A 12457-nucleotide genomic window follows, 5' to 3' on the forward strand; every position below is an offset into this window, starting at 1 on the left:
ACGGTTTAGTCATGCCTGAAGGAACGCTACTTCACTGCACATAAATGCGTAATCAAAGATTTAAGTCTGTCGAAAAGCTATTAGGATAGGGTATGATATATCAATCAAACTGAACACTCTAGATAAGAAGAATGGATTACCTGGGGAGTAATTTGTACCCCATTACCTTGATAAAAGATAGGAGATATGGAATAGTTAACACGGTCAAGGTTAATACTCTTTCTTTTGAAACCACATTCCAAAGATATTTTATCTGTGAAACACGTGCTGCAATACTTTATATAGGTGTTGAGGACAGTTAGGTTCCATTTTTTTACATTAATCTAAGTTAAAATATTTATTATCGATTGATCTGATCTTTTGGCCATTCCAAATGCATATTCCTGATTGCTTTTAAGTAGAAAAAAATATTCAATAACTAAGAAAATAAGCTACCAGTACTTATCAGCTAGTACTTGTGCACTGCAGTGATAGTGTAGGGAAAATTAGAGAGGCTAAAACATTAGAATAGAGCAAAAACAAAGGCTGAGCATAAGCATAAAACAACATAGCTTTCCAGAATAGCATTACCCGTGAAGAGAGGGATATTTTGCCCTAAAATGTGTTCTAATTAATGCTCACCGGTGAGTTACACACTACTAGTCGCTTTATTTAAGTCAGAAGCCATAGGTTCAGGATATCTCCTTCCCAGGAGAAGCAGTGATGAGTTATGATTCGTTTCTATTAGTACAAAGCAAACCAGAAGCTAGTCAATTGTGGTGCAATCGATTTTTGAGTGGTGTGCCTTTTGCATTTCACTGTAAATTTCTCAACTCGTTTCCACGCGTGCGCGTTAGCAAAAACTCGTCTGTTCTATATTCGACAGGGAATGTATTTTGTGTTTAGCTAAATGTTTATCACATTATCGAACATGAGACAGGAAGGCACGTGTGCTATCGAACCGCCGGTAAACGGCATTACACAGGCGGACAATTATGATAACGTTACGATGTAATAATACTATCAGGAATGGGCGCGTTTCGCCAACTCGCGATCAGCCGATCATCGCCTAATATCGTTTTTCGTCCGTTCGCCGCTCGGTTGATCAGTGATCGTGATCATCATGGTCATCATGGTGACCGTGACCGTGATCGTGGCTGTGTCCGGCTGCAAGCAAAGATAGAGAAGAAAACAGGGCACTCGTTAGGGTATTTATCTATATGCTGCAGGTTTCCGAACTCATGTTAATCCCCAGCAAACAGCGCTTGTTATCACATAATGCACACTGTAAACATGCAAACTAATGAAGAGGCTAGGAAGAGAGGGATCTGTCGCGCTTATCGTAATCACCACTTGACCGTTTGCAATAATTTACATTACGGGATTGCGAGCAAACAACACCTACGTCGCGCCCCTCTCTGCGTTGAGGAAGAAAGAATTAAAAGCATAAAAGCGTTCCGTGGTCAAACAGCGCTCGATAGGGCAGTTAGGGAATTAGCGAGAATCGCTCAGACTTATCTTATCGGCGCGGGAAACTCGTATGATTTACGTTGATATGATTGTAAACGGTTTCATGCGATATGATGGTGAAGCGCGCTGTAACGGAAAGTCCTTATGGCTTGGCTCCGTTGCATTGTTTTAACGGGGGCGCGCGTGATAACGGCACGCTATAACGGTCGTTAATTGCTAGGCGTTTAGTGCTTTTTTGTGCTGGAATTTCTTTTGTCTCGAGGCGTCGCTGCTTGTCGTCAAGCCCGACGAATAGCTGTAAGGAAGGTGATAGGAAGTGCGATATCGCGAACGAAATTAACGACTTATCGTCAATGCGTTGAAAATCAATTGTAACACGATGGCTCTTTGCGTCCGAAATTGCAACAATGTACGGAAATTTAGCTAGGAAAGGTGAAACGATTCATCACAGGCGTCCGCTTGAACTCGCAAACCAATCGTTTTCAAGTGGAGCGGCCCTTTTACATCACCAAGGGTAGCCGGCACTCGACGCGAGAGTGTAATGAGCTTTGAATTAGAAGAAAAGGCCTGCTAAACAGTCGTGACACAACGCCACAGTGATTGATTGATCCTCCGATGCAGCGTAGCATCATTAGCCAGGTTAATTAGTCACGTTCCACGCGGGAACACGCCGTTTCGACATGCATGTTACATGTCGCGAGTAATAGCGATTAATTAATGCATTTCGCGCACGTACCCTAACGCCCAAACCGCGCTCGCGCTCTGTAAACACGAAATAAAATAATAATTTGCGTGTATTTTATGTGTATGCGGCATAAACCAGCATTTTTTGCAATAAAAAAAAGATTACCCACAAAATCTTACCAAATTGTGTTGTTTTTGTTTATTTGTAGTACATTTCCCACGAAAAACGAAAGAAATCCGCCATTTTGTTCTAAAACACTCGATTTTGGGAATGCCGGGTCGTCACCAGCGCGAAAAACGCGACCAAAAAATACGCCCTTTGTAACAGGGTCGCAGGAGCTGAGGAGGCTACGCGACTGGTCGGCGAGCCGAAAAAAACACGTGCGATCGAAAAAACCGATTTTTGTAGTACCAGGGTCGCATGAGTCGAGGAGGTTGCGCGATCGGAGGCCGGTCCGAAAAAAATCGGCGGCCGAAAAAATTCGCCGGCCGAAAAATTTTCGATTTTTACCCGGGTCGCATGAGCTGAGGAGGTAACCCCGACTGGTTGCCGGTCCGAAAAAAATCGGCGGCCGAAAAAATTCGCCGGCCGAAAAATTTCGTCGGCCGAAAAATTTTCGATTTTTACCCGGGTCGCATGAGCTGAGGAGGTAACCTCGACTGGTAGCCGGGACCGGATTTTTTTGTCTCGCTCGGCGCAAAATTTTTTCGTCAACCAGAGCCGATGGCGATCGATGGCGCGAACGAGACAAAGTGCTTGGGACAATTCGGAAGCGAAAATGACGGCGGAGTGAGCGAGCGAACGGCAGATTCTTGCGTGTATTCATGTTTTCGTGTTAAAATGCACCGTTTTAAGGCTGTGTAATCAAAACAAACTGCGGAGAAGACGGCCCACGTGGTTTTTTTGCCGTTAGCGGACAAACACACACACAAGCTCGTGCGTGATTCGCACACAAAGGGGAGAAGGGTTTTTGCGTGAATGAAAACATGCCCTTGCAGGCGCGAATTGCAGTTTTCATTCGAAATTGTGTTGTTTATTCAATTCCATTCGATTTTACATTACAAAATGTGTGTTTTAATGGATAAATCGTTCGTTCGTTTGATAGATTTCGCTCGAAAACGCATAATTTCGCAGGAAATCGCGATACCGCGACGCGCGGTTTACATAAATCGTTGTTAAATCGTATTATTATGACAAAACTGGCGATCTCCCGTCATTGGGATCGCTGTGATAAGCGTGATAAACGGATTAGCCTACCAAGAAGACGATAGAGAGCAAGATGATAGATTTTTTGGAAGGAAAAGCAGTAGAAATTGATGGTTTTTAAAGGTTTTCAGTTGAAAGAACGTAAGTAAATGATCCTACAAGGCTAAGAGACGACAGAGAGCAAGGTAATAGATTTTTTGGAAGAAAAAGCAGCAGAAATTGATGCTTTTTAAAGGTTTTTAGCAGAAAAAACCTATATAAATGCGTTAAAAAGGTTAGGAGATGATAGATAGCGAGATAATAGATTGTTTAGAACGAGAAGCATCACAAAATGATGCTGTTGAAAGGCGCTTAGTCAATAAAACGTACATAAATGAACTTAAATGGCTAGATGACGACAGAGATTGATTTTTTCGCAAGAAAAGCAACATAAAATGATGCTTTTTGAAAGCTCTTAGACTTAAAAACGCACATAAATATTCCTTAAATTCTAGGACACGCCAGAAAGCAACATAAACGAACGCAGTTTGACGATTCTTAGACTAAAAAACGCACTTAAATTAACTTACAAGGCTAGGAGACGATGGAAAGCGAGGATATAGATTTTTTGGAAGGAAAAGGAACAGAAATAGATGATTTTTAAAGACTTTTAGCTGGAAAAAACGTATGCAAATGAGCTAAACAGGTTAAAAGACGATAGATAGCAAAGTTATGCATTATTTGAAAGGAAAAGCAACAGAAATTGATGTTGTTTTAAGGGTTTTTAGTTCAAAAAACGGTTAGGAGACGACAGATAGCGAGAGAATAGATTGTTTTGGAAGGAGAAGCAGCACAAAACGATGCTGTTGAAAGGCGCTTAGTCTATAAAACGTACATAAATGAACTTAAATGGCTAAAAGACGACAGAGATTGATTTTTTCGCAAGAAAAGCAACATTAAATGATGCTTTTTGAAAGCTCTTAGGCTTAAAAACGCACATAAATGTTCCTTAAATTCTAGGACACGACAGAAAGCAACATAAACGAACGCAGTTTGACGATTCTTAGTCTAAAAAACGCACATAAATTAACTTACAAGGCTAGGAGACGACAGAAAGCGAGGTTATAGATTCTTTGGAAGGAGTAGCATCATAAATTGATACTGTTTCAAGGTTTTTAATTTAAAAAAAACGCATATAAATGAACCTTAGACGCACGAAAAGCAACGCAGCATCCGCAGCCTCAACAACCTAATAAAAACACACAATTTCGATCGCTTGCCGCTGGAATTTGGAATCTGCCCTTTTCGTTCGTCATGGCATACACCAGCACCCGCACGCGATGGCACCGCGTGATATTTATCCAAGTGTCGTTCAAAGTGGTATATTTCATAAGCGCATAACATAAGCGGTTGAAAGAACCCCACTTTGGGGTGCTTTGGCTCGTGAAAGGGGGAGGCCCGCTTAGCCTCAAATTCGGTCAGACTAAAGAAGGGTGGACCCTAACGTTCAGTTTACTGAATAATGCGTGCGAGTCCACGTGGAAAGTGATCGTTATTTAAAAAAAAAGACGATTTCCCTCGAGTGATATGCGCCACAGCCCTTTCTTTTCGAATGCTTTCGTGTACAAAGATCCCTCTCGCCTGTATGTTTGTTTTACATGATATAATACCGGCGCCTACTGCGCGTGGGTGATGGTTCTAGTTCATCCCCTCTCCTCCAACCCACCCTCCCCTCCCCTCCACCCACCCTTAGCTACTCACTTGCAACCTTGATGCCCAGCAGCAACCCGAATCCGGCCAACACCGCCAGGAACTGCCACAGCCCGCTCGTGGGCGACACATTATGTTGATGGGCGGCTCCACCATGCTCACCACTGCCACCCCCACCAGCGCCGCCGCCTCCATCTCCTCCACCACCACCGTGGCTGTGGCCGGCATCCTTGGCGAGGATCTCGAAGAAGATCACGTAAATAAGCGTCCCACTGGCGAGCCCCTGCAACACCACGGACACCACCTCGATCGTTTGGTTCGTGTCCGAGCTAACCGAGCTAAGCGCGATCCCGATACCGATCCCGATCGGGCTGACAACGGAGTACACGAAAATGTACGCAACCGCGATGCGAAACCGTACGGACGCAACCAGCAGCTCGAACGCCACGCAGAACGCAATCACGAATTTGTGCGAGGCGACGGCACCAAACAGCAGCCACACGGCGGACGGCGATCGTTCCAAACCGACCGCGAGTCCTTCGAACAGCTCGTGGATCGACAACGCCAGCACGATCAGCAATCCTCGCAGTGGTCCATTGTTCGCTTGGGGCGATGGCACGGGCCCTCCAGCGGTAGGGATCGGAACGGGTGCACCGTCCAGATCGGACACCGGAAACACGGCCGTCACATTACCGGCCGGCAGATGCGAATGGCCATGGGCGTGATCGTGTTTGTACGCTTCCTCGAGCATCACCGTTCCTCCTCCACCGAGTGGGCCAGACTTTTCCGTCGGTTGGAGGCGAGCTTCCCGGGCAGCACGGGCGTTGGCCGATCGTCGATGCATCCACCAGTGGACGAGCTCCTCGGTGAGGTAGATCAGGAAGAACCCACTCGTCAGTAGGAACTCCCCGAGCGGGAACGGCAGATCGTCCGGATGTGGTAATGCGCCCGTTTCGACGAGCGCCTCGATCGAGTGGTTGATCTCGGGCAGCAAGTGCAGGAAGGTTGTGCTGAGCAGTGCTCCACCACCGAAGGACAACAGCAGCCGGATGAGGAAGAGATGCGTCCCACCGGAGGGGGAGGATGGATTCAGGTTGAACCAGCGGACCAGCTTGAATGGGACCAATCCACACACCATGCTCACGCTGAACAGCACCACCATCGAGGTGACTTTGGCCACGGTTGGTGTGTCTTCGTCCTCCTCGTGGACGTGCTCATCGTCGGTCTGGAACGGGGCAGCACCAAATGATCCCGCCAGCGATCCATTCGCCGCGATCACCGGCATTAGCGTGAGGATTTGCATCTCTGTTCTCTCGTTTTTTTTCTTCGACACACCGCAAAATACCCTGACGCCCTTGCTGGGTTAAAAGACGCTCGCACTTCGACACTGAAGGGGGGTTTTTTGTTGGTTTTTAGCGTTATCACCCGTTATGCCACGGACGGTGTGTGTGTGTGTGTGTGTGTTAGCGTTAAAGCTCGCGTCGTCTGCTGAAAGCGATCACTTCCCTTTACTATGGTGCTGGTGGCGATCACTCTCACTATTCCTGGATTATTCCCGCCTCTTGCTAGCACCCCGGTAATGTTTTTCACCTTGCCCTACCAGAAACCCACCGTCACACCTCTCTCTCTCTCTCACACACCCGCACACGTCACAACGCCACGCGCCTCATTGAGCTAGAACCTATCACGGAAGAAGCTGCGCGAGCTTCCTTTCGTACGGACGGATCTGCGCGGTGCCGTCAACTGACCGGTGCTCGATCGGTTCGCGCACGTGAAATACTCAAAACCCTACCCCGATACCGAGACGGTGGCGTTTGTCTCGTATCTGGTTTGCCCTTCCTTTTTCGATCGGTTATCACGCAACGATTCTCGATTCGCTTTCGGTCGCCGTCTCGCTCTAACGCTGGGTCCCCTCTTTCGCTAGCCTGGCGGCAGTCGTGCCTCCTTCCTACTTTTCTACTCTCAGTGGTGGGGTTTTTCTTTTTTTTTAACCCTCCACCCCTATCGAGCTGACGGAACTAACCCTCCTATTCTAGCACCTGCGGTAGAGAGCTCGTTATCGGACTCGCACCTAAACGGCTCCAACGGGAAGATGTTGGTTCGTTGGTTCGTCGCAAATTCGCCTTGCTCGAGAGCTGGATGAAGGTGTTTCCTTGCTTGGTTGGATTATGGCCACCCTCACGTCGTCATCGTCGTCACGAGTCCCCGCAGGTAGGTGATCCTGGCCCGTCGTGCTGCTGTCGGTGGTGCAGGATTATTCCGGCCAACCGCTGGGATGGTGGTGTGGTGTTGACTCCAACAGAGCTCCAGAGTGCGAGTAATCCGAAGGAGGTGTTCGCACGCGGAATTATTATAGATTCCGGGGTTATCTGCGCTCGTGGTGATACAGATCGCCCGCACGTACGTGCCCGAAATGCTGAGTGTTGCATGCTGATCGTATCGTCCGGAACCAGCGTGTCATGTTGTCGCGTGTTTGGTGTGGTTTTGGGTGGCAGGTGCGTGCAGTGATATTGAGGCCATCGTCCTTCGTTTTTTTTTCATTCCAGGGGTCTAATGGAACGTCTGCTTCACGCACCGGATGGCTGCTATCCCGGATGGCTGGGTACCGGTCTGTGAACGGAACAGAAAGAAATGGGTTTTCCAAAAAAAAAACCGTTTCATTTTGTAGATTAGTTATTGTTTTTCTTATCACAAACGTTCATTTACAATACCTGGGTCCACGTAGCGGATGACACGCGACAACTTTCTTTATCTTCAGCACAAATGATCTGCCTTGTGCAGGTAACAATCTAGCGTTCTAAAGCAAACATTCACTGGACGAGTTTGATAACCCGCGATTGTCGTTGTTGAATCAATGGAGGCCGCTGTTCAAACGTTGCCGCATGTCGTTGCACGTTGCGTGTTGCTCCCGTTGCATACATTTAGGCGCGCATCCTTTCAAAGTACGCAGCCATTGTTGTTATTCGCTAGCGCTGACTGTCCACTTCATTCTACATGTATCGTTACTATGGTAACTCTGATCATTCTGTACAACATAGCTTTGGCATCAGTTTTGTTTCTCATGGATAAACTAATTCGTAATGGCCTGCGAGTTCAACACATTATATCGAAATTATAATAACACGCTGCAAACTATGTATAACATAGATGGGCTATAAATTGTAGCAACCAACTCGTGGTTTAAGATAGAACACCCCTCTGTTTAAGATTTATCATCAACGATTGTATCGTGGGGTGGACGCTTGCTTCTGAACGTAGAACTCAACCACGTTGCACGGAATCTCCTGCTGGAATAAAGAACCAAAAACACAAATATTATTCAACTGGTTTTACTGTTTGAAACGGGTTTTGCCATACCTGACGCGGGAAAATCGGGATCTATCGAGCATTTTATCCTCTTGCGATGATTGTTCCATATCGCCGGGATTTGATCGCGTGAAGCAGCCACATAGCCGTGCCGAAGAATCCACGTCAGTATGATGGTCCGGCGTATCCTGTGGCTGATACAGAAGAAAGCGTTGTAATTACTACCGCAACATAGCATTCGATTTTGGGATGAAATCGTCTGTGAAACAACTACTAACCTCTTCGGGGGACAGCCGACACAAACATTGTAAAATTTTTGAACCACGCAGCGCCTTTTTGAACGTCTTATTGGTGAGCCCGTAAATGAGAGGGTTTATTGCGGCGTTTAGAAAAATGAATGCCACCTTTGCTAGCCACCAAGCGAAGATGAAGCGATCGTTAAACTGCGGGAGGGTGGAAAACAGAACACGATAAGTTACTAATCACTGCCACACGATTCACTTCTCACAATCGATCTACGATCCAGTACCTGAAAGTTCTCAAACGGTTCGATGTTGTAGTACACAAACACCATAATGGTGAAGGGCACGCGGACGACGATGAACGCCAGCAGGACAAGGTACAACGTCTTGGCCACTCTGCTCTTGTACCGCACCACCATCGGGTGTTGCCGTCGGAGTGCGTTCCGTTCGTAGCGATCCAACTTCACGATGATGAGCGTGTAGGCCACCAGCATCACACCCAGCGGGATCCACACGAGCATGATCAGTAGGAACTCCCAGTACGTTGCGAGCACGGACCTATCCTCGAAGCAGTACATCTCCACCAGGTCCAGCCAGTGTCGGATCTTGAAGTGGCGGTACAGCGACAACGGCAAGGCGATGCTGAATCCTACGATCCAGCAGAAAACGATCGCTGCCACGGTGCCACGTCCTTTGAGCCGCGTGCTGGAAGAAAGCACAACCGCCGACAAACGATCGTAACTGATGACGCACATACTCAGCACGGAAGTCACCAGCAGTCCTCCTGTGGATTGAATAAAAAAAAAATAAACGAATAAAATCACACAAAATAAAACTTGCGCACATAGCCGTACCTTCGATCAATCCTTCGAGCTTACAGCCTACCGGACCTAACAGGTAGTTCTGGAAGAAGTCATGCGTCATGAAGAAGATGGGACACACGAGCAGCGTAAGGAAATCGGTCACCACCAGGTTCGCTATCAACAGGTGGCTGGGAGTGCGCAAAGTCCGGTTGGAAAATATGACCTCCAGCAGGATGCCATTGCCGAGCAGACCGAACACGACGATGGGTATGAACACGCACAGCTTCACGATCAGTTCCGATTCTGGAATGGTGCTCCACAGCTCCAAAGGGTAGTTGTAGTGTGATGTATTTGGCTTCAGGCCGGAGAGAAAAGCAGAAAAGAACAGTAAATAAGTAAGTGAGCAAATAGTTCAATTATCTTTGATGGAAGAACTACTCCTACTACGGACGTACAGCTGAAGGAGTGACCCAGAAAACCCTTGATGCCGGCAAGTAAGCGAGCGGCCGGTTCTCCGGTATGAAATTGAATCCAGTTTTCATGCTGCACGTGGTTTAGAGCACATCAACTCTCGTACGAAGCAAAATGTCCTTTTCACAACGGAAATACTTTCCGACCCATAGATCCTTTTACACCTCCGCAATCTCAGCTGCCGTGTTAAGGAGTCTGAAACGAGAGCAAAGTTTAAACAACGTGTCAGTAAGTTGATTCAAGGGATGAAGGGATTCTTTCATCTGAATGCCAAATTGGGAAGCTGTTCAAGTTGATTGGCAATGAATTTAGCTTCGTTTGGTTATTTAAAGAGAGAAAACTCCCATAAGAGATCGCAACACAGACGGTAGTCTGGCGTCGGGCGGCCATCTGCGTTCATCACCACCGAATTTTGCGAACCGCTGGCCACCGCCGGTTAGGTGGAATGGGAAAAAATCTTGAAATATAATGTCGTTCCACAGGCGATATATCATGGTAAAGCAAACAACCCAACACCGACATTGTTCCCGCAGCAAAACGAGGGTTCGGGGGCGCGTGTTCTTTATTTTCTTTTTTCTTAAATGAATGTGCAAACGATTGAAATCAGATTTACCGACTGGCAAAACTTTGCCAATAAATATACGACCGTGTATATCACTGGAACATGCCCGCGATACCGGGACTACGGACGAGCGAGAGAGAGAGCGGCAAAAGTAAATTAATTGCTGGTGTGAGGAAAGCTGACCATCGCCACCAGATGCCTCCATTGCAGGTGCAAATAATCGCAATCGATCGAAAGGAAACGTATCCCATCCGCTCGTGTTTCCTTCGTGGACGTTAAGGAAATGCACATTGAGTCACTGTTATTTTTGCGAGGCCAATCTAAAATGCTCTCGAGAGTTGACTAGCTTCCAAGTAAAAATAAACGTATAAAAACTAGCCATAAATTCCCATCATAAATGCTCGCTTCAATGCCAAGGACCGTTAACACTACGGTGAACAAGTTTGAACTAATTAACACTTCCCACGAACGGTTCCCATTTGTCACTTCACATGGTTGAAATTTTGTTTACGAACAGCTACCTTTGGAGCAGTTAGCTTCCTTGGATTAAAGAATTAATATACTTTTTGACAGTGTTGCTATGATCACTTACAAAACCCACCTACCTGGAAAAACCGTTTTATCCTGGTTTCCTCGAGCAGTGCCGCGAAAAGCGAAGAAAAACTCGTCCATTCAAGGCGGCGCGCCAAACCGAACTGATCGACCACCCTGAAAGGTCGTCCGGGGCAGGTCTCATCGCGTTATCCGGTCTGGAAGGTTTACTTTAGCGAAGAGGATATGTGGTTTTTCGGAGCACGATAAAACAATTTCTGTGTGCGGTTCCGAAGTTCGGTTCGGCTTTAGCGGAAGCAAACAAGAGCTATTTTTAGTCCCATGGTCCAGTGGACGAGAAGGGAGGTGGGTGGGTGGTATGTTATTAGGCGCGATTTTGTATATTTTAAAACATGTTTTAACGTCCGACAGTGGATACGTAAATTAAACAGCTAGATGAAGAAAAGCGTTAAGTTAATGTTTGGATAAGACTAATGTACAACATAATGAATAAAATTGTCCACCAGGGGGAGGAATTTTTTCTCTTCTCATTCACTCCAACGCATGATGCGAGGAAATTCAGCAGCTGGCCGAACAAACAAATGCACATTGCTTCGGCAAGCACGTTCAGAGCGACAGGAACATCCCCATCGAGACATGTGGCTTCGTTTGACGTTGGCACCATGAAGTCCGACGCTGGTAGCAGATCGGATTTCCTGCAGGATTCAAGGACGTTACAAATCCGGCCCCAGAAGGGATACATGGGGTTGGTAGGTAAACACTACTAGTCCACTCCTTACCGTCGCACTAACGATGAGTTGATTACATTCCAGTTTAACATGCTGAGCTATTTTGTGTGATATGTTTGCTGTTGGGACGAACAAGACGCTCTAATTAGCTAATTGTGTGGGGAGTGAAATCTTTTATCGAGATGCTTTCTTATACTGATATATCATTTTAATTGAATTCACTATTAACGTACCTAACCTGTGCTTAAACGTTGCAGATAAAGCAGAATATGTGCCTACCTAATCATCGTCGAAATATGTATTTCGAAAGGTTTTTTTTCTCGCCCAACATTCAATTACTACTTGTAGCGTATGTGAAGTTTTTGTTCACGAATTAGAGACCACAAAGAAGACTATTCTTGTATTAAAATTAAACGTTTCCATCACTTGTTTGCATATACTTGATGTGCGGTTTCGTTATGATGGGTTTTATGTGTACAACTTAAACTATATTTTATAAATATGTGCTTGATCATGAGTACCATTATGTTGCGTTCTTGAATGTACTAAATGATTTCTTTTCAGCACAGCATAGGTGCATATGTGCACACCCTAAAACAGGCGGTAGCCGTGTTACCAACATAAAACACATATTTTTGTTCTGAATTAAATCAAAACACTAAATAAAAATATTTGAACGAAAAAATTACCGACCTACCGTTGCTACCGAAACAATGGCTACAATGTTAAAGCATACCTTCGTAACAAACAGGAACTTTGCACTT

General features: G+C 46.1%; 2 protein-coding genes across 2 annotated transcripts; both read right to left on the bottom strand.

The window, feature by feature from the left end:
- Nucleotides 1-918: 918 nt before the first annotated feature.
- On the bottom strand, nucleotides 919-6332 carry LOC128727503 (zinc transporter ZIP1-like). The gene is made up of 2 exons (XM_053821425.1): nucleotides 5081-6332; nucleotides 919-1146 (listed from the first exon to the last, which is right to left on the bottom strand). The coding sequence occupies exons 1-2, from the start codon at nucleotides 6330-6332 to the stop codon at nucleotides 1085-1087; spliced, it is 1314 nt and encodes a 437-aa protein (XP_053677400.1). The 3' UTR covers nucleotides 919-1084.
- A 1890-nt stretch (nucleotides 6333-8222) lies between these two features.
- On the bottom strand, nucleotides 8223-11115 carry LOC128720555 (neuropeptide Y receptor type 2-like). The gene is made up of 7 exons (XM_053814230.1): nucleotides 11019-11115; nucleotides 9836-10046; nucleotides 9432-9735; nucleotides 8865-9361; nucleotides 8614-8778; nucleotides 8387-8529; nucleotides 8223-8313 (listed from the first exon to the last, which is right to left on the bottom strand). Exons 2-7 carry the CDS (start codon nucleotides 9920-9922, stop codon nucleotides 8232-8234), a joined length of 1278 nt encoding a protein of 425 aa, XP_053670205.1. The 5' UTR covers nucleotides 9923-10046; nucleotides 11019-11115; the 3' UTR covers nucleotides 8223-8231.
- Between the last annotated feature and the right edge of the window lie 1342 nt (nucleotides 11116-12457).

This window comes from Anopheles nili, chromosome 2 (assembly GCF_943737925.1).
Source record: "Anopheles nili chromosome 2, idAnoNiliSN_F5_01, whole genome shotgun sequence".
In the NCBI taxonomy this organism is placed as follows: Eukaryota; Metazoa; Arthropoda; class Insecta; order Diptera; family Culicidae; genus Anopheles; species Anopheles nili.